Source organism: Opisthocomus hoazin, chromosome 21 (genome assembly GCF_030867145.1).
Source record: "Opisthocomus hoazin isolate bOpiHoa1 chromosome 21, bOpiHoa1.hap1, whole genome shotgun sequence".
Taxonomy (NCBI): Eukaryota; Metazoa; Chordata; class Aves; order Opisthocomiformes; family Opisthocomidae; genus Opisthocomus; species Opisthocomus hoazin.
Window position 1 is genome coordinate 11134897 of NC_134434.1, and position 22220 is coordinate 11157116.

A 22220-nucleotide genomic window follows, 5' to 3' on the forward strand; every position below is an offset into this window, starting at 1 on the left:
AACACCAGCACGGATTTGTTTTGGATTATCCAGGGGTGCAGTTTCCAAACCCATCCCAGCATGGAGAGGCTGCGTGAGGGAAACTGGAGCTCATGCAGAAGTGCTGTGGAGCCTTTGCTCTTCTCCGGCACTGCTTGATCTTTGGGATCATTTTTGGTGTGGATTAAGGAATGATGCTATGCCATACAGTACACAGCTTCTCATGAGGGCTTTGTTTTCCCCAGCAATCAGCTGTCTCTTAATGAACTTGCTTTCAAAGTAAAAACTGTTATTAATAGCAGGAGGTGGACCCAATGTGGGGACACAAACATGCCCTGATCTTGGCATCGAAGTCTGAGTCCTAGTCTGGAAAATGCCTGCGAGCTCCACTCCAGCTGTGCTGTGTACTGCGTGTTGGCACCTCATGGCCAGGCAAGTCATTCCAATAAGACACCATTTCCCAGGAGATATATATATATATATACACACACATACATTCTCCATCTGCTATAAGGCAAGAAACGAGGTTCATTTATCAAGAAATTTGTAGCAAATAGATCTGAATATATAAAAGATAGGAAAGGAAACCAGTCCAGAAATGCTTCAAATACTTGAATTACCAACAGATGGGTACACCAGGGTCCGTTACTCATAGCTGTGACAATCTGAGCTTCCTTGATGCTGAAGGATGGCTCTAATGCACTTCTTCAACAGCACGGCCCATAAACTGAGCCATAAGTGGCAAACTTTGTGGTCTCAGGCCTGAAAACCGAGGGTCCATGTCTGGGCTGCTTGTTACCCAGCTCTGCCCTCCTCCGTGGGGTTCTCCCAAGGGCAGATCACCTCCTTCGCCGACTCCTTGCGAGCTCGGCAGTGGTTGTCCTCTCCCTGCTCAGAGTCTGTGGGGTAGATTCGGCTCTCCAAAGGAGCATCCATTTTTATCTGGAAGAAGCTGTGTTATGAAATAAAAACTCATCATGCATACAGCAGTTTTGGACGTGCTCTCTGAGACACCGAACACGCAGCACGGAGTCTGGCTTTGAGTTTTCCACTATTCAAACCCCAAATCCCAAAGCAAAACTCCTGGGCACAAGCCTGTAGAGAGGGAAAATGAAGGAAATGTGCAGTCCCACCCCTTTGAAGCAAAACTGCTGCGTGACACAGCTCCGGCACAGCCAGACCACAGAGCCAGGTGGAGAGGGAGCCCTCAGGTTTGTGCTTTTGAATTTATAATGTGGACTCATCCACTTGGTCAGCAGCAGAGGTGGATTAAAAGAGTTTGAGGACACATTACTCCTAGTGAGGTACACGGACAGGATTTGGTTTTGACAGTGACAGCCCCGCCGGCGAAAAAATCCCCATTCTTACGCATCCTGCTCTGGAATGACAAACGCTTTCTGACTCTCCCTCAAGACTTCTCCTCCCTTGTTGCTTCTGGGTCTCCTCTGACTTTCCAATTGTTAAACCAAACCTGAACCAATGCTCTAGAAAAAACACCAATGTATGAGCGGTTTTCCAAATTCAGGGATCGGAAGTAAAACCTGGGGGCTTTACACCATGTACAGGAGGCGTAAGCCAGCATGGCCCCTTGCCCGTTTCCCATCAGAAAACACATCCAATACAGAGAAGAAGCGCAAGGAGCCGAGGGGAAGAGGTGCTTTGAGCGGCCTGGCCGTGATTTGGGGCCGGCAGCCCGAGCGCCGGTGGTGGGTTTTGGATGCAGTTGTGGGAAAGGCGACGGTCAGGTGGGCTCACAGCATGGCCCAGGCTTGCAGGGAGGACTCGTGGGGATGCCAGGTGTCCCTGGCTCAGAGCACCCAAACCCCTCCCTGACTTTGCTGGTGCAAAGACCTCGCGCTCGTCTCCAAAACCAACAAAATAACCGAACAGGACAAGCTTCTGGTAACGTACGCAGGGCAGCAAGGCCCCCCGGCCTGCAAAGCTGCTTGATGTGAGGGCAAACACAAACATGGAGCTCGCACTGGGCTGGGGCTGTCTCACGCAAGAGGGTGGCCATCTCCCCCGGGCTGCTCAGTGTGCGGAGGCTCGGGGGCATGGGGCAGGAGGGGACGGGCAGCGTGGGCAGCCCCGGCTGTGCCACGCCGTCCCCCAGCAGCCCCGGCTGTGCCACGCCTCGGGGCCAGCGGGAAGGCGCAGAGCCTCCATTTTCTCGCCTGAGGCCAGGGAGGAGCAGAGCCGGCGCCCGGCCCTGGCAGCCGCCATGGCAGGCAGCCCCCCAGCGGGCAGACCTGGGGGGAGATGGCGGCAGCTGACTGGAACACGAAGCACAAGGCCCACCGTAAGGCGCTCAGCCGACGCTACTCCAACCTCTGGCTAATTACAAACCAGGACGGTCCCGGAGACGAGCCCTCCGTGAGGGTTTCCGGGTGCCGGCGCGGTGCTCACCTGCTCACCGCCTTGGCGTCGCGACGGAGCCGCCGCTCCCGCTGGCCCAGCGGCTGCACCTTCCCGCGGGGCACGGCCGGGCACCTGGGCGAGAGCGCGGCGAAGGCGGGCGAGGTCCAGCAGCCCCTCTTCAGGAGCCGGCCGAGGGACGGGGCGGCCATGCGGGACGCGCTGCCCGAGGGGAAGGGTGCTGGGCTGGGCCCCTCTGGCTCCTGCTGGGTGCCCGCGGTGCTGCCCAGCGCCAGGCCGATGGGCGAGGGGCCGGCGGTGCAGCGGGGCAGGGCCGGGGGGCCGGGGGCAGGCAGGCTGCCGGGGCCCGCAGGCAGCGATGGCGGGGTGCCAGCGTAGAGAGCCGGGCGAAGGGCCCAGCCGGCGCGGTGGCATGGCTGCGGGGAGGAAAGGCAGAGAGGGTCCATTAGGCACGGAGGGGCTGCAGACCAGCGGCTGGCCTCCCCGGGCTTCGTCAGGAGGAAAACAAGGGCTGGGTGCCACTGGCCGGGACCAGCCAGCAGCCCCCCGCCAAGGCTGGGACCCCCTCTCTGCGGCTCTGTCCCCCTCCCTGCCCTCCCGCAGCAGGGGAGCGCAGGTGTCGCAACCTGCCCGTGGAAAGCAGCGGGGCCATCGCTACCAGCCCGGGCCCCGCACCCACCGGGATGCTGCAGGAGACACCAGCTTGTCTCGTCCCTCACAACGATGAGCTCCAGGCGCGGAGGAGGCTGCTGTCCCGAGAACGCTATCGTGGTTATGAACAGCAGAACCATGTCACACACAGCTGGCTGCTGCGGTGGCGGAGAAACAGGACACCAAGCTCCAAACTCTGATGACTCATGACATAAGAAGCCACATTTTGTGCTGAAGCCGCCAGTATCCCTGGCTGGTGCTGCGAGGTCTCCAGCTCAGCTAATTCAGCCTCAGAACAAGCCCAAGTGCAGAGGACACGCTGCATGCCGGGGGTCCCCCCTGTTTCCCAAGGCCTCACTGCCCGCAGGAATGAAATGCAGCTCAAGTGGCCACAGAGGAGAGCCGGGAGCAGCGGCACATACAGAAAACACACGCACGCATGGCAGAGAGATGACTCAGTGAAGGATGAACACACTGAGACAAGACAGAGAAGGATGAACTCAGCTCTTTTTTCATTTTCTACATTTATTTTCATTAGACAGATAAATGCATGGAAGTGACGGCCAAGAAATGAAACAACATATTGCTCTGATTTCCAATGGAAACAAACAACTCCTTGGCTGGCATGAAGTGAAGTTCAGTTTGTACCGCGGTCACACTTTGTACCAGGCGACCTTCCTCTTCAGGGACCGAACAGCAAGGGAGTGAGGAGCGGCACACAGGGCCACGCCAGCTCATTCGGCCTCTGCGCAGAGCCAGCTGCTGCCTGCCAGGGTAGGACTGGTGTGTCACAAGCAACAGTGACATCAGAGCGCGCAGCATTGACCCACGTCATGGGGACAGCGATGCAAAGCTGAGATGATGAAAAATCAGAGAAAAGAATGGATAGAGAGAACACAAAAAGCAAAGCTGCAGACAAACCAAAAGTAGAATCAGAGGGACTGACTGGAACACACAGATCTGTTATTTATTATTTACAGCCTGACTTATCTTCCACATGTTACTACATACTGGCACTCCCAACACGCTCAGTGCTCCACGTTGTACAAACGTTGAAGAGGCTGTAGAGCTCATCGCATCCAAGCAGCTTTGGCCCAACCCTGCCAAGTTCTTGAGTATCCTTCAGAGCTCTTATATCAAGGTAGGTTGACGGTGCTTAGCATCCCACTAAAAAAGCCTTGTGGTTTTAAGCAGAATTAAAAAAAACCTAGGGTCTGAGCCTGCTCACCCGTACGGAATTGCAAAATTTGCCATTGCTTCCACTGGGAATAAGAGCAGAGACTCAGCAAGCAGACCTTGACATCCGAGCAAAAGACTCGTGCAGCTTGGTTTCAATTCCTCTAAAAAGGTTTATATCACTGTCAGGTTAACGGAGGTCACGGAAATCTCCCCAGCTCAGCTGCAAAGCGACAGAGACTAGTTCTGCAGCGACACCAGATCAGACCATGCAGCCCTCATAACACGCACAGGGAGGGCAAGAATCGCTGTTCAGAGCTGCTCGGGACACAGCGATCGCCTGACTATCTCCCCGTCGCGACGGGCTGGTCTGCGTGCGCCCTGGTACCCGAGGGCTCCCACTCACGTCCAGCTCCCTCCATCTCCCAGTTCCTGTAAAACCCTACCCATAGAAAAAGCAGACGAAAATACAAACAGGAGTGAAAAAGCTTCCCAGATCTCAGCCCTTCCCACTCAGTCCCTCTGCTTCCCCTAAATTTTAACAAACAAGGAAACTTCTCTGCCTCCCCCAATTCCCTTTACCGGGCTTTGCAGGAATCTTCGCACTTCTGGTAATCATGGGCCTGGTCCAGACACACCGGGGTTTCCCAGCAAAGCCTGGAATCTCCCTGAGCTCTTTAGCACTAACGTAGCATTTTAGGTTGCCTCATTCTAAAGAGCAAGAGACAGAGCAAACGAAAAAAACCCACTACTTTAAGCTGAAGTCAGCTCTTAACACCTCTGCCCTGGTTCTTCCTTGCCTCTGGGCTACAAGCCAGTGACAACTGGAACTACCTCCTGTCAGGTTTTTTTAACAACAAAAAAATAGAAGAGCAGGAAAAAGACAAGACAAGAGGTAGGAAGGATTTGATAAAAGAAACACCAAGCGGCGGCTGCACCTCTCAAGCCCTCCTTGCCAGACGGCTCTCTGTGCCTGCACACCCAGCTCATCGTGCGAGGGAGTCGCAGGGGAGAGCAGAGCTTTCCACTGATCATCTCCAACGTGCCGGGGGGAATCGGCAGTGTCATTAAAATTCAAAGGGTCAACTAAACCTTCAGAAACACTCATCCTGCCGTTCTCCCACAAAGTCTGCCCCGCTCTTCTGCCTGCGGCTCCTTCGCACTGGCTCGGAGGTGCAGGATATTGCAAGTGAGGGGTGCGCTCCTCTCAGGGGGTGCCCGGGGTGCACCCTTTGGGAGGGCGCAGACCCCCGGAGAGGATGGACGCCAGCGCAGACGTGCCCTGACGTGGACCCCTTGCCCTGCTCCCCATGGGTCACACACCTCTGTCTCGAGGAAGGCTGATTTGAACCACAGCATGATGGGGGTTGGAAGGGACCTCTGGGGATCATCTGGTCCAACCCCCTGCCAAAGCAGGGTCACCCAGAGCAGGCTGCACAGGACCAGGCGGGGTTTGAATATCTCCAGAGAAGGAGACTCCACAACCCCTCCAGGCAACCTGCTCCAGTGCTCCGTCACCCTCAGAGTGAAGAAGTTCTTCCTTGTGTTCAGATTTGAACCCGAAGGACTGGGATGGCAGAGCTTGACTCTGCCTTGTGCCATCCCAGCTCCTGGAGGAGCAGGAGGCAGGACGAGGCAGCCAGGTCGTCCCAGCCTCCGGAGGGGCTCGGGGCAGCCAGGAGGCTCCGAGAGGTGCGGGGAAGGGAGCCGGGGCCCCGTGCCCTGAGTCCGGCAGGGCCAGCAGCCTGGCTCCAGCAGCACTCCCGTGCCTGGGAAGTGACATCTGCTGCTCCAGAAGCCATGGCAGCGTGCAGGAAGCAGGCTGCTGGCAAAGCTGGCCCGGGAAACCTAAAGCAGCACTGACACCTTCAGGAAGGGGAGACGAAGCTCAACGCCAGCCTCGGCTTGTCTTTTCCCTGCGCTGTACCCTGTGGGGCTCAGAGCCTACTTGGGAGGTTCCTTCTGGAGCTGGCTCCTGCGATCCAGCTTGCTCATGACCTGTGTGATGTCCACCGTCGTGGCAGCTTCTTTGGCTTTGGCCTCTTCCTCCTGCTGCCTCAGGATGACGGGGCTGGGGCTGGAGCGGAGTTGACGGCGTCCGAACGGGAAAGTGGAGCTGGGCAGAGAGCGAGAGAAAGAAGCAGGGCATTACTGAAAAGTAGAAGTGCACCAAAATCTCACCCCTGGTAAGCCAACTTACCAGGAAGCTAAACCCAGACACAGACGTGCCACAGTCACCCACACAACAACGACCAAGGGCAAATGCAGACGAGGTTGCTTAAAGCAGGACTCACTCGGTGCCACACATCAGCTACAAAACTGCTAAAAGCACAAAGGCAGTCCTGTTCCTGGTCCTCAGGAGGGACCCCAGGGCGAAGAGATCGCCAGTACATCACCCTTTTTGTTGTAAGCGTTTGCACATAACTAACACTCAGTGTGGAGCCAAACAACTGCCATCAGTGGAATTCTTTCTAGTGCCCTCAGTAAGACCAAGCTAGGGATCAGTGTGGGTGTTTCTGGTGTCTGTGATACCCCCAAAACCCACCTGCTACCTGCTTCATCAAAGGCATCACCAGCAGCAGTGGAAACAAACGCTGAACCACCTCTGGATGAGGGACTAACTCTTTAGCTTACCCAGGACACTGAGTATTGAGCATCCCGAACAAGCACTGACAAACATGTAGTTACCAGGATTAACCAGTATCTGCCAGCGACCTTGTGATGTGTGGCTCAGGGAAAAACTAACCAAACCCCGGGCAAGCCAGCAGGAGGGTTTTTTTCCACTGACTCGAAATGGGCTTTAGATGAAACAATCGCGTAAAAGTCCATGACTCCTCTTTCTTGCTTGCCAGGTTGAAGAGGAACAGAGAAAGAAGCACACTACCCAAGTCCAGCTCTGACACTGCACGCTCGGCTTTAAGAAACAACTGCAGATCAAATGGCTTAAATTTGCTAGACAACCTTCATCTTGGTTGGGAAAAATCCATGGCAAGCCTGCCCCACCTAGGTCTGTCTACCTTGTGCCAGCATCACTCACAAGTGAGGTGCTGCTTGTTCCCAAGTGTCACCTTTGCGTTGCAGGGGGTCAGCGGCTCTGTCCAGGCAGAGCTGAGCAGAACCCATGGAGGACCCTGCTCCGGCTCTGTCTCATCTCTGGCAGCCAGTGTTTCACGGGCGGGAGTCTTCCCATGCCCCGTACACAGCGCGCTCTCCCTCCAGGAAACCAGCCACGACTAACTCGACAACCACAGCGCTTCTGAACAGAGCCAACAGACAAGGCAGCCGAGCAATCGTCAACTCTGACTGCACACAAGCCACTGCCAAAGGGCTCACAAATAAACAGTATAATCAGTCTCAAAGCAAGGCATCTCCTTAGTGAAAAATTTTATTTAATTAAGTGAACATCTAAATCATAGTAATTTTGCTGCAACTCAGGCTTTTTCTACCCTTGCTACAACAAGAAAAACAAAACCCACAATTACACCTGGTTTCACTTGCCTTTTTTTGACAGTCTCTTGTGGCACGACAGCCTTGGCCAGCATTTCCTTGTATATTGGAGACTTTAAGTAGCGGCCATAGGAGTCCTACTAGGAGAAAAAAAGAGAAACTGGTGGTTGTGGGCTGCAAACACCCTTATGAAAATCACCACCAAATACAGCTGCTCAGGAGCCAGGGAGGCTGGGAACTAGATACTCTCCCCCCAGAGGCCCAAGGGATTTTGCATCTTTCAGGCAAATGTAGCTATTTAAACCAATACCCTTTCATCTTGGTGTAAAACTCCCAGGATTTTCCATCTCACAATAAAGTTTCCCAGGTAAGATCCAGACCAAAAGGTCTGAACTGAGCTTCACCCAGGCCAGGGGTGTCTCATAGTCATTGCAGGGTGAAGTGCTCACGTTTCAGGAGCCGAATTTTGCAGCAACTAGCGAAGATCAGTATAGTTCTGCTGCTTTCGGTGTCAGCGTGCATTAGCTGCTGCTCTGGCCCATAATGCCCCTTCCTGCTAGGTGGATTTTGCACCGCTCAGGAGCTGCAGGTTATTTGTGGTCACCACGATCTAATGCAAGCAACGACATACTGCATGCTGACATCAGCCCACAGCCTGTTGCAACAGTCAGACCTAAAAAAGGGTGTTCGTCCACACAACCGCAGAAAAAGGTGTGAAACAACTGAGTAAAACTTGAGATGGGTCTGGTTATGCTCTTGGTAGAAAACTCATACCGTTACACCACAACTGTGACTACCTTTCCCACCCACTGCCGAAATCCAGCTGGATACAAGCATCCCACCACAGGGATACCTGATGTGGCACACAAAGTGGAACTACTGGAGTGACGTTACAAGATTTGTTCAAGCTTTGAATGAGCTGGGACCAAGCTGGTATGAGAAAGCAGGACTTCCAGCAGACACCTGACCTCCGCCACCCTGGGGACATGCTGCCTTAGACAGAAGCAGCAGCAGCAAAATAGAAAGGCCTGAACGAGTGCTTGCTTAAGTCAGCAAATTTGAGGGATTTTCAAACAAAGGCTACTTGGAAGTGACAGCTGATAGCACCCAAAGGCATGGAAAGGCCCAGAGAACCGGAATCCCCCTAAGGCTCTGCAAACAAGTAACAAACCTTTTTCATCAGCATGTAAATGTGGGTCTGAGCGGCATCTAAAACATAACGGTGAGGGTGCTTGAGGCCTTTGACCGTGATGCCCATTGTTGTGCCATCAATGTTAATCCAGCGCCTTGCTCCTGGAGCCAGGAAGAGCCTGCAAGGAGAAGGAATCGACAGTGGCACAGTGGCGTTAACAACTGGAGAGGTCCTGGAGAGTCCTCTGTCTGTGCATGAAAGGAGAAGTCCCTTCAGCTCCCCACTAGAATTTGCTGTCCTAATTTTGGGCAGTCAATCTCCTCTTCAACAGTGCCACATGCAGTCACTTCCTCTCGCACCGTTACACACAATATAAACCAAATTTTAGCCCACGGGAAGCAAAAAAGGTCTTTCCACTCTCCTCGTGGCAGCCCCAAGATCTTTGCTATTCCACAGCTCTAAATTACATGCTAAGACCTAAACACAACAGTGGAGAACAGAAAGGAAAAGTAACTCTGTAACAAAACAATAGTTATGCTTTCGTCTTCAAATGCTCCTTTCCTATGTGGGGACATAGGACAGCCACATTTGATGACATCTTGAAAAGAAAAGTCTGAGTAATTATTTGGAGAATGACAACATGTGGAAGAAGGTGATGGGACTCATGTACAAAGCATTTAAGAATGTAAGATTATCACACCCACTTGTAAATTTCTTCTGCTTTTTCTTTGACCTTGGATTGGTCTCCATACTTGAGATCCTCACAGGCTTCCCAGAAACTCAGGTTCTCTCCTGCGTAACAAGGACACAGTCAGCAGAGCGCGAGACCGAGGAAAACGCAATCCCGTTTACTAACTCCTAAACTGAATGTGTTTGACTCAACATGTGTTGGCCCCAAACCAGTCTCTCCGATTCTTACAGCCAACTTGAAAATCCGCTCGGGACTGAAGGAGGAAACCGCCTGTCCCTTGCTCTCTGCTCAGGGACCAAGGACACCTGAAGAGCTGGTGCACTCAGCCAGCTCCAGCGTGCGAGGGAGTGTCCCGGGCTGTATCTTGTGTCCTGTGCCACTAGATGGTATTGCACGCCCCGGCTGCACAGCCATCGCCTCCGAAATCACCGCTGCTGCCTTTACGTCGTGATTTCGTCATCGTCCCAGCTCACAGCACCCTCTGCAAAGGCACGGATTGCCACCAGGACCCTGCCTCTGCTTCCTGGCCTTAGGCAGGGACAAAGACGGAGACACAGCAGACCCACCGCTGAACTCCTTCCTCAGGAAGAGCTGGAAGTTCTGGCGACCTTTCGGGTCCCGGATCAGCTCGCTGAAGTTGAAGGCCCATCGCTCCACACGCATTCTGGTGGGGATTTCCACTCTGCACAGGTTGAAAATAAACAGCACTGCCAGTTGCATGTGGCCCATCTAATTGGCAGATTAATTAAAACCAAAATGTCCTTTGCTGGAACGCCAAGAGACTTCTCAGCACTCTCCGTTTTCCAGAATGCTGTAATGAGCTCCCAAAGCCAGCCCGCTAAGTAAGCTGTAATTAAACAACTTAGTACACAGTGGGATGAGGATTTATCTCGGATTTATGCTGCTCTCACAATGACGGCCCAGCTTCGCTGGAGGTTCGACTCAGTCCTGTTCTGGAGGAGGCACTGGTTGTTGCCCAAAGCTTTGCTTCTCAAAGGCATTCTGTGAAGGTATCCTTTGGGGCTGTCTAATGGGATATTATCACTCTAACAGGATTGCTGGTCTCAGACGAGAATCAGTAATAAGTTGTATGCTTCAAGCCCAGAGACACCACTGCATCATTAGCAACTACTATCTGAAAGGAAAACCAAGGGAGACCTCGGAGAAGTGATGGACCATCAGTATGTGCCTCCAACCCAAACTCTCTCCTAAAAAAGCAGCCTGAAGGGTGTGCAAAGACCAAGGGTCACTAGTTGAACCCTGGATTTCTGCACTGTTGGCAGCACCTAATTTAAGCAAGGTTAACACTAAACCAAGTGCCATACCTGGCGTAATTGGTCATATTCCTTTCCTGTGCAAGTAAAAGTGGACATCACTCATCCAAGGGGAGGATCTGACCCACTCAGCAGGGGCTGCATACCATACTCTGCAGGGGAGTGCATATTCCCACCATCATTTCAAGAATTTCTGTCATTTAAGGAAGGCTCCACCTGAAGACAATGCTGGAAGTTCAGCATGGAGTATTCCCAAGAGACAGTTTCTTTAGTGCAGCTAAGCTGTGTCAGACAGCTTCCCTGCCCATGATCAGACACCAGATATCATGATGAAATCAGTGGTTCCCTTTTTGGATTTCTATCAGCATGAAGGCCAGTGTAAACCACAAGCTGGCAAAAGAATACAAACACGTACAGTTTTGCATTGAGATCCCAGAACTCAGGGTCATCTGTAATCCATGGGTTGCTGGGGAGACATCCAGACAAGATAGGATCATTCGAGAGGAACTGCTCAGAGTACTTCACAAGCCTGCAAGTAAATTCAACAAAATTAAAACATTAATTTGCAGGCAGAATTGCAGCCAGCCCCATTACAACCAAGTAAATGCCTGCACAGACTATAGGTATCCTCAGAGGTGCAGCGCTATCAGCACGGGGATCTGGAACGTGGCTCCAGCCTTACCAGAGAAATTGATTCATCATTTCAGCTAATCTTTTCCATTTCCCAAACACTAATCTCCTAGTTTTCTTTCAAATCAGTGATTTTGTGCGTTCAAGCGCGGGGAGATCCAAGACTCTCTTCCACCACCTCCTTTTGCCTCTTCACTTCAAGGAAGTAGGACTAAGCCCCTAAACGGCTTCTGCCTCCTTCTCCAGCCAACTGGCAAAGGCCTGATCCTGCACCGTTTTGTGCCACACATTACAGAGAGGAAAGTGCCGGGGAAGAGGAAAGCAAGTGCTGAATTCACTCCGGGTGGGTTCTCTGCAGCCTTCCCACAGGGCATGGGAGAGCCCAGGGAGCTCCGGGAGAGGCGAGGGAGTGCCGAGGGCACATCCCGCTTCTCCTTTCCTCCGCTTGCCTACCGCACGGCTCGTTCTTCTGCAAAGGTCTCTGAGGGCTTGGCACAAAGCAAAAATGCCTCCTGTTCCTAGCAGGCACCAGACAAACACTTCTCCTACCTTCTGAATTGGCCAGACTTGTAATTACAACCGATTTCACTAATGTCCTGGAATTTTAGCTTTCTCCTCCCTTTTTCATTCTTGAAAAAACCATCTGGTTTCTGCGTTTAAAATTCCTTCCAGGCCACACTGCTTTCATGTGCTCGAAGCTGGGAGTGCACTGTCCAAGGACCCACTGCTAACAGGCACCTTGGCATAGATCCTGCAGTTCTACAACGCTACTGCACAAAGCATACCACAGGTTTGGCACGCAGGCGCTCGATCCTGTCTTCTCACCGGAAATGCCAAGGCATTCAGCACCTGCACAATCCACTCCAATCCATATATTCTAATCAAGCCACAAATCTAAACCTGTCAACTCAGGTAACGTTGCTCTGTCCTTTTAATGATTAGTGCTTTGCAGCTCCTCCTAAATCAATGCAATGCTCCAATGCACACACACTACCTAGTGGCTGCTCTTTTCCTCATCAATAATCATCTGATTTGGAGCCAATCCTGCAGCAGAGATGGAGATCCAAATTTCCCAAGGATTTTTTGATCTAGGTAGTAGGTGTTATCCCATCAGAAGACTAGGACTAATGAACGAAAAGCTCCATTGCCAAAGCATTACGAGACACAAAATTGCTAGAAGGTGTCCCCAGCTCCAGTTCACACTTTGGAAAATTGAGGCAGGAGAGTTCTAAGCGACCTGGGAGTCAGTGACAGATGAAACGAGCAGGACTGCTGGTGCCTTGCAAGTTGTGGTTCTCAGGAGACCGCATTGCTTTCCCAGGCTGTTCCTCCCATTTTGTTCCTCTGTGACTGTCTTCTCCTGGCGAACAGGCCCAAGTACCTTGTTCATCTCAGATTCGATATGAATCTTGGGTGGCAACAACTATGTGAAATAGACTGGTGGTGTGGACCGCACCTCTAGGCAGCTGGCCAGCACTAAGATTTCAAGTAAGAAATGTCTGTGGCTAACACTACTGGCCTATGCTAGGACTGAGAGCTTTGTACTTAACTGGCTTCATTAAGAATCAGATAAGGAAAAACTCCTGCTAAGAAGAGGAATTGCTAATTAATTGCTTGGACGTTCATAGAGAGGCGTGTGTTCCTTCATAATACAGAATAACCAGAGACTTTCCCAGCTCTGTTGACTTCTGGTGCTCATCACCATACGAGCAAAAACACTCGCTGGGGCTGAATCCAGCCCAGAAGGCTGGGGCCAGGGACAGGAGGGTCAGTCTGTCCCTGCTGGTTACTCACCTGGTGCAGGAACGGGCACAGGACAGACACACTGCGGCGTCCTCGCAAGGCAGCCTCCACGCAGCGGCTGTTCCCGACTGCAGAGCTCTGCTGGGGCCCAAGCGCCGCCATCCAGCACTCACCAGTCTGAGCGCCTCTTGCTTTCAGAGGGAATCTCAACCGACTCGGCGCTGCTCTGCAGACACTCATAGTGAAGCTCTCCTTAGCTCCAAGGGAGCCTCTTCATTCTGACTGGGATTCTGATCACTCCTCTGCCTTGTGCCTCGTGGTCCAGGCAACACACAGCCCAGACAGCACAAACAACACGGTGTGTGGCCACCACATCGACTCCCCTGACTGAGTCACCAGCTGCCAGAGCAGATAGCTTAATCATGTCATTAGGAGACAAGCACTGAAGACTAATTAATGTGTGGACAGAAGGAAATCAGGACTTACCCTCCAAGAGAGACAGAAGATTTCACTCTAGGCTTCATGATGGCCTGCTGGTAGTACATGATCTGAGAGGGATCAGACATGTCCATGGTTAGTAGCATGCAGCTATGAAGACAAGACCATCTTTTTCTGAACCTCACACATGCCCTCTCCCAAGCAGCGAGGCTAACTACAACAGGGGCTGCTTCCTCCCTGGTTATCGGATATCCAAGGAATCAGAGAATCCCTCAACTGTTTTAGTAAAATGTCTGTTTTCACTGAGTTTATTGCAAATGTCAGAAAGGCATTTTGCAACACACAAGTAATTAAAAAGCTCTCCCCATGCTATACAAGCATTGGATAATAGCTACCATACTAGGCACCTACAAATTCGCTGGATGGTTTGGCATGTAATTATCATCGATCCTTGGCTGTCTCTGCACTGGCGCCACTGAATGCATCTCCTACCGCTTCCCCAGCACTAATTGTGATCTATTGGATTTTAGCCCCGGTGTCTGTCCTTGCTTGAGCCTTCCCGTCAGTGGGACTGCTGCTGGCTGCTGGCAGTGGGATGTGCAGAGGCAGGAGGAGTCCTGAAAGCACACTGCCCAAAGGCTCCATGGGGCAGAGACCCCGGCCAGCCAAACCCAGGCGTTTCTAAAACTGCTCATTCCCTGTGAAAGGGGCTTTGAGGCCCTGTGCAACACTGATGTAAGCAATACTTACAGGATGAACACCTAGAAGTGGGGCAAGGACCACTTACCTCTCTCCTATAGACGTCCATAGTTTTTTTCTGTAAAGTAAAGAAACAAAACCCATTAAATTGGGGTGGGTGCTTTCACTCGCCTTTTTTGAGACATGAAAACACCGTTGCAGGGCTGCCATTGTTCAGCGCTCTCCAATTAATTCTCATTACAATTAAAATGAAACACAGCAGCTCAGCTAATCAGGGTATCATCAAAGCTAAGAGCATCCACACACCGTAAATCGTTCCATTAGCTGTATTTACTGTTTAGCATTGCTTCTTCCATCACAGGCTGCCTGTATGCCTCCAATTAAGGGGTTATTCTAATGGAGCTAAAATAGATTCGTTTACGAGACACAGATTAGATCACTCAATATTAGCTAAAGAAGACAGGAACCAACACATTGCAAAATATAAACACCACAATTAAAAGCCTCAGAAGCAGTATCTGCTGCGCAAAGGGTGCTTACGTCGTGATTTGAATAACTCAGACTATGTTACATGTCACCCACAAATGAGCAAGCAATTGAAGGCAAGAAATTAACTGCGGGGTGTTTATGCACAGCTTCCTTTGAAGCACAGTTACTTTGTGTGAAAAACTTGAGGAGGGAGAAGGAAAGACAGGCTAAGTCAGGGATGCCCCCAGCACGCCTTTAGAAGCTTATACAGGGCGTCAGTTCTGCATCTCTCATTTCAGCCAACAGAAGTCATGCCGCTAACCTGCAGCCCAGAATTATCCTATCGAGCCAGCCCTGTGGCAGACACGGACTCCAGACTGCCGTAGGGAAGTGCAGTTTGTGAGCAACGAGGGATGAAGCACCTGGCATTGAACGCCACAGGCAGCCTGCTTCTCCCAGGAAAGCCTGCATGCTGAGCTGCCCCTATTTTGGGAGAGACAAGACGCTCTCCCGGGGCTGCTCTGTGAGGGGACCACTGTGGGGACACTGGTGCAGATCCGCTTTTGCATTTTAACCGTCCTCACTAGTCCTGCTCAGGAGAGAGAAACTATTCTCTACATGGAAGAAAAAAATATATATATTGCTGAAACCTGGTTGGTTTTGAGAGGGCACACTCACCATTTCAGCAGCAGGAGCCAGATATGCAGCAGGTCAGCCAGTCTATACAGCACTACCATGAAGCCAGCCCATCTGATCCCAACACAAACCTAGCCTGGCCAGTGCAGCACTAAGCTAAATCCTCACTGGGGCACTGCAAGAGGAAGAAGCTTTTTCTGCTGGAAATACCACAGCCAGCTCTGACTGACTGCAGTGCACGTAATCTCAGCAGGGACCAACAGGAAAGCAAACAGGAGCTGCACCAGCAGCGATGCTGTACTGGCCACACACAAGGAACTGCATGCGAGGGGGTGAGGGCTGACACATCCAGGGGAGGACAAAGCTCTTGGACAACAGAATCTTCAGTCACAGGGCTGTATACAGCCTCCCTTGCTGGTTCCCAGGACATCTTATAACGACAGAGGACACACAGACTAAGCAACAGCTCTTCTCTTCACCCTTCTCTGCTCTTAGCTGCACCCCTGATGCCACGCCAGCTCCCATGTAGACACCATTTCCTCCCCCCATTCCTACCCTGTCATCATGGTTTCAGACAGACCGTAGAAAAAAAAAAAAATCACCTGCTTGCACAGAGAAATTCGCTACATTTACTGCCCTAGAAGTGTCCTCTTTAGAGAGCTTTGTTTCTGTTTCAGGCCAGCTATTTCCTGCACAATAGGAGTTCACTATCTCCCTGGGGAACCCGATACACAAACCAGGCCCCACCAGATTTACAAGTGCCAGGAGAACTGTTCCATTTGATGGAACTCAAGTGTGGCTAGGGCATTTACTTCAGGAAAATCAATCCGTTAAAATCATTAGATGTTTTTTAAAGGCCCCTCATTCCTTCCTCTGTTTTGTCAAGCGGGTGCCTCGGACAGGCCTGGTGCGGTGGCACAAGGGGAGGTGGATGCTGGCACAGTGGCTTGAAGGCAGCTCAAGCGGCAGTAAAGTTGTGTTATCTTCTACAGGGGTCTTAGAGGCAGGCAGCACACCACACACACGAGACAAACAGCTGGTGGGAAAGAGAAAAAGAACACAGCAAGTTAAATGTTACATAGACCAAGAAAGGCATCAATTAAAAAGCCATCACAACAGAAAAATTACACGTGGGTGAGTAAAAATCAAAGCTAATGCAATGTCTGCAAACAAGGAAAGATTTTTTTTTTTTTGTAAAGTACATCCCACACCAAGGATCCCCTCCTGCCACAGCCTGAGCATGTAGGTCAGCCCTCTGGACAGCTGTCCTGGGAAAACGAGGGGGGCTTTGGTGGGGTGCTCCAGGGTGGGGAGGAGATTTGCCAAGGCTCACACAGAAAAGCGGGCTATGGCATGAGAAGGGCCGAGCATCACTGAGTAGTGGCACACACTGAACTGGCACGGAACCAAAGAGGAGTTGAACATCTGCTGAAGGCTGCAGGTGCTGGCTGTGCTCAGCCCTCTCCTGTTCTCAAATCCACAGTAACTCAAAGGATCTCAGCAATTTCACCCCAGAGCTGCACATCATCGCATTTCCCTTTCTCCCACAGCACTTCCACGACCAGGGAGCTTCGCTGCTGGTACAAGGGATCCTGAATACTCTCCCTGTCCTACTGAGCGTTGCCAGTTGTCCCCACCATCCTACCCATCCTCACCCCCTGCTCCTGACAGCAGCAATGCCAGAGTGCCCTGTACCACCCACCCACCCTTCCTCATTTGGAAGGAAATAGTATTTGGAACAAAAAGAGTAATTTCTTATAATGAGATTAATTTTGCAATGCCCTCGATGAGTGACTTATTGCAATTACCGCGGATAAGCTCCCCAGCCCTGCAGGCTGCAAACCAAAATGGCAATTAGTGAAAGAGCTCAGCCTGTCTCAGGCGAGTGCCGCGCGCTGTTCAACACCCCCCTCCCCGAGACCCAGAGCAGCACTCGGACACCTGCACAGCCCCGTCGCACCCCGCTGCCACCAGCCCAGCGTTCCCCGTGCGCCCAAACAGCGGCTGCAAAGCTCGGCTGGGAGCCAGCCAGGACCTGCCCAAGGTCTGGAGCCGACCCACGTGGCTGAAGCCACGAGCTGGGACATCTGCCGATTTCCAGCCAGCCGTTCGCACAGACCTCCTATGCTCTCAGTGTGGGTCTTCCTGACCACATTGTGGAGATTATGGTCATTATGTTTTTGCCTCTCTGGCCACCATTCAGTGTCTACAGAGGCCATAAACAGCTGGACAACAGCTCCTGCCTTATTCCTCCCACCTAGATGGAGCTCAGAGGGAAGAACAAGCACAGGCCACTGAGCTCATTTTGGACCAGGGCATCGCAAACCACGCCCGCACTCTGTCCCGAATGCCGCAGTGCTCTCTGTCCGCGCACGCAGCCCGGCAAGCTGCGAGGACGACGACAGGGACCCACCAGCCACCAAGCATGGGGCAGTGCCAGCACAGCCCAGCCTCCCTCCGCAGCTCGCTTCGTCGCAAAAAAGCGGGGGCACTGCCTCTCCGACACCGCAGCGGCAAGCAGCGCTCCGGCATGCACGCAGCCCTGCTGCTGCACGCACCAACACCGCTTCTCGGGTGCGGGCCTTGCCCTACACGCAGTCAGCTGGGAGCCCTGCACACCAGAGGCAAACCCTGAGCCTAGCAGAAGATCAGCTCAACGTGCATCTCCACAGGGCTGGTGCCTCCAGCCCCACGGCTGGAAACCAACTCTGTAACAGTCCATACGCCCAGTTTCGTTCAAATTGCTGGTTTTCCCCTCTCTTGCTTATCTGCTCCTGACCTCGTTATTTCAAAAGATGTGATGGGTGCAGCAGAAGTTATGTGTTCATCAGGCAGCCAAACCGACAGGGGCTTATGAAATTAAAGGCCAGCGATGACCACGATGATCTGTGGCTGATTTGCTGCATACAAGCCAGGGCATTTCCTGCAGTAGTCCCTGAATCTAGCGCAGTCATTTTGGCTATGCTAAAGCCCCTTTTAGAAAGACTCTCTGGTCACAGAAGGCAAAAGCTGAGCATGTACCTGCAGGCGAGTCAGCAGGCTCTGGCAGTTGCCTGGTAACTCACCGAGCAGCGAGGCTTGATCATGAGTCTGAGACCTGGGTAACACAAGGCTAAAGCATCCCTTAATTAGCTGTTCAATGGATGGCTGCTTCTGCCTTATTCCTCCCGCCCAACTACAACTCCTAACTCATTATAACCGTGAGGGATGCTCATGGGTCAGTAATAAAAGTCCCTTTCAAAGGAGAGGGATGTTTGGCTGAGCACCTGTTTATCCCCTGACGACTCTATCAACTAGGGAGGGAGCCGCCCACCAAAGGGTCTGAAGTGAAATATTCATGCCAACAGCAGCTTCAAAGAAGTCATTCTGATGTCAAAAATTAATTATCACTGGGAATACTTTCTTTCTCAGCTGTCAAGATGAAAGACAACTAATTGGCCAACAAAGTGAAGCTAGATTGAGCGGGAACAGAGACACAAATCAAATACATGGGCGCTGGATTCCTGCACTGATTTTCTGCTCTCATCATTTCACCTATGTCAGAGCCAGAGGCTGGGCCCACAGAAAACATCAATAAAGCTCTGCACTGCCTTCAGCAGGGGTAGAATACAGCCAACAAGGCACAGTCCAGCTCAGCATTTACCGGCAGAGCTCGGGCCATCCCTTCTGCTCACCAAAGCCTGTTGAGCCACAGGTGTTTGGGAGAGCAGTCTTCAGAAACAGAGAAAAGCTGCTAGTCCAAAGGTGGCTCTGTGTGGGCTTTTGGCTGGGTTTTTTTGGGCTTTTTTACTACACACTCGTGTATAGTCAATAGCTCTTTCAAACACAAAGAGAAGCAAGAAGAACCTTTCCTCTTCTGCTCAGCCTCCAGAGAGGAGACATAGCTCAGAGACCAGCTTAAAGGAGAAAGGCAGCGAGGTCATCACAGAACTGGCGTCCTTTGGCTCAGGCCCTCTGCGGAGTCTTCACTGATGGGGGGAAATCAACCATCTCTGAACTGAGATCCCTCAGCTCACTTTCTCTGCGCTAGCAAGCAGCTGGCAGATGGCTACGGGCTTTCAGACCGTTTGCAAACCTAAAATCTCCTTCCATGTCAGCTGTAAAACTGTGGGTGAGAAGTTGGCTTACTCCTCTTTACCATCCCTCTCCCTTTCCTCTCAAAAAAAAAAAAAAAAAAAAAAAAAAAAAGCTTTCGACAGCTGCTACTTACAGCAAGGAAAAATAAAATACACCCCAACCTTACACATTGCTCATTTTCAGTCTCTATAGCAACAGAACACAGTTGGCCAAAGCAATTATCCTGCCTCTGGCTGTTGAGATGCTTAAAGGCTGTTACAAAAATGAGAAGTTATGGGAATACAGTGAGTGTGATCGCAGTAACATTTGCATTTAATTGCTGAGAGACACTTTGGCTTCACTGCCAAACGACACTATTAAGTGCACAAATGCAAGATTGCTTAAAAGGACTGAGGGAGAAAGAGAAGGAGCCCCAGCTCCTCATCCACTGACTGCGTTTGCCTTATTGTGAGCTCTGAACCAGTTCCACCCCCTTACAGCCTCCAGGGTCTCTGTGCATTAATTCTCTTTCTTTACAGTCTAGCTATACAATACACACTCTTAGGCAACATACTGTGTCTCCTACACACCTCACCAAGTTCTCCATCTTCCTGCCACACACTACCCTTTTGGAAGCATTCTGTAATTTTATTTTAAACATGGATCTCTCCTCTGATCCTTTACACCCCACAACCCCCCAGAGTCCATTCACCATTGATAAAAAGGCAGCAACAAGCATCTGGAGGTAGAGGATTCCTTAATTCAGCTTCACCAGCAGAGAAAGCACGTGCTGTAGCCAAACACTCATACTACCTGGTGTGGCAAGAAAGCTGCCAAAGTATTTTCAAGCCAAAAGATGCTGCCAAAGCCTATTTTGAGGACCCCACCCCCCAGACAATGAGACAGCTTCAACTTCTGGCCCCTTTGGCTGTCACAGCTGAGCTGACTCGCCCAGCCTGTGGTGCCCAAACACTCACAGTCCCAGGGAACTTGTCTTCCCAAACAAATTCAGTAGGTGGGGGGGGGGGGGGGAAATCAACTCCTGTCTCACCTGGTTTACCTTATTTTCATTGGGATCCGTCACGCGGTCTACTCCATACTCCAGGACATCTAGCATGCCGGGCTGTTACAAACAAGAAACATCAACAGCTTTGTAATTCATTTGTTTTCAAGTCTGCGGTTCACACAAATGCATGAGGAGAGCCCCGAGCCCCAAAGGGCTCCACTGCCAGCAGCTCCCGGCCAGCAGTGCCCTGGGGAGCTCTGTCCGCAAATCTGGGATCGCTCCCCGGCAAGCATGGGTACTGCAGCCAGACGTCCCCCCCTTGCACCTCTGAGAGCATCCAGGGGAAAGGTGTGGACTCAGGGCAAGCCTGGGCTGACCCCTTCCCCGAGGAGAAGCAACTGGGTGCACAGCCCCGAGGTCGTGCCCATGGCCGTGCCCTTTGTGTGCGGGCGTCTGTCCCAGGTCAGCTGCAGGGAGGGCATCACCGAGGCACTAAAGCCACACGCTGTCATCCTCTACTTACAGGAGTTCGGTTCACAAGCCAGTAGGCTCTCTCCTGGCAGTCCAGGGCGTACCTGTCCGCCTTCTTCCGCTCCTTCCCTGCCCTGCAAAGCCAAGAACAGGATTTAACTGTACCAGAGGAATTCGTGATTCTTTTCTCTCCTAAAACCAGGGCGACAACAAAGGGGGGCACACCCCCAGCCTCCCCTGCCCTGTGGGTCGCAGCCTGACTGCGCAATGCTCTGATGCAGCCTCCTGACCACATCTTACCCTGGCTAACTCTGGACTGCAGATCATGCTGTTCACATGGCCACACATGATTGTAGCTTTTGAGAAATCATCATCTTCCTGAGCTCAGCTGGGAGCAGACACATTCTCTTTTGATTAGACAGACAGCCCTTTGGTAGAGTTTTACGCTAATAACCCACTGACCCAACGGTCAGTTCTGCTGCCTCACGTTTATCCATCTCCGCTGTCCCCGGGCAGGATCTGAGGATTGCCATGCAGAGATACATCCCGGACACGTCTCTTCCCCGTCTCGCAGCAAAGGGGAGCATTTCTCACAGAACTGATTTGGAAACAGGGTCAAGCAGTGTTCCCAGGCATCAAAACCCAGATCACCTCTACTATTGAACAGAAGAAGCACCAGCATGGTTTGGGCTTGGACCAACTAATTCTTTCCCAGACAAGTCCTGGGCACCATCTGGGACTTTGTACGGGCAAGGGAGCATTCCCAAAAGGCTGTTTGCATGCGGCCATCCCGTTGTGGTTAACCGGGTGGATGCGGGCTGTTCTGCACCAGTCTGCCCCAGCATCATCAAACAGCCTCAGATGTGTTTAATCTACTAGTTCAGACACAGTCTCGGTATCTAACTTCAAAACTGCATGTGGCATCTCTTATCCCAAGTCTGACCTCAATTTACAAGAACAACAGTCTCATGTTTAATGAGACAGCTATCTGATGAGCTGTATTCTGGTGACTTGGCTACCATCCCAGTGAAGACAGAAACGCTGCTGAACAGCAGAGGCAGTGCCTGCCGTGCTGGGAGGTAAAAAAGGTAAAAGGAATCCACGGAAGTAGGAAAGACCCTGTCTCCAAGGCAGTAATCTTATCTCACATTCACTAACTTTCCTGGGAACTGGAAGGATTCAGCTCCCCAAATTAAGCCATTTTGGCTGGCTGTGTGTCTAAGTACGCACTTCAGAGGTTCCCAGCGGGGACTGCTGGAGAAAAATTTGCTGCTTCTTGGTTCAGGCCATCCAGTTCGGCTGCGAGACACGTGCAGGCAGTAACTGAATGAGACCAGTGGCAGGTCC

The 22220-nt window shown here is 51.8% G+C and overlaps 1 protein-coding gene across 3 annotated transcripts in view; it reads right to left on the minus strand.

Moving 5' to 3' along the window:
- Nucleotides 1-747: 747 nt before the first annotated feature.
- Nucleotides 748-22220, minus strand: part of RGS9 (regulator of G protein signaling 9) — a 33831-nt gene continuing 12358 nt past the window's right edge. Inside the window, exons 8-19 of one of the 3 annotated variants that reach the window (XM_075441146.1) lie at nt 20926-21007; nt 20457-20519; nt 14325-14354; nt 13586-13647; nt 11142-11255; nt 10019-10134; nt 9466-9553; nt 8801-8939; nt 7681-7766; nt 6181-6298; nt 2386-2771; nt 748-931 (exon numbers count right to left, since the gene is read on the minus strand). In XM_075441146.1, the coding sequence (XP_075297261.1) occupies nt 775-931; nt 2386-2771; nt 6181-6298; nt 7681-7766; nt 8801-8939; nt 9466-9553; nt 10019-10134; nt 11142-11255; nt 13586-13647; nt 14325-14354; nt 20457-20519; nt 20926-21007 (1441 nt within the window). In that variant the 3' untranslated portion in view covers nt 748-774. Of the gene's footprint in view, nt 932-2385; nt 2772-3948; nt 6299-7680; nt 7767-8800; nt 8940-9465; nt 9554-10018; nt 10135-11141; nt 11256-13585; nt 13648-14324; nt 14355-20447; nt 20520-20925; nt 21008-22220 lie in introns of those variants that run through there. The other 2 variants (XM_075441148.1, XM_075441147.1) reach the window with 2 other exon arrangements.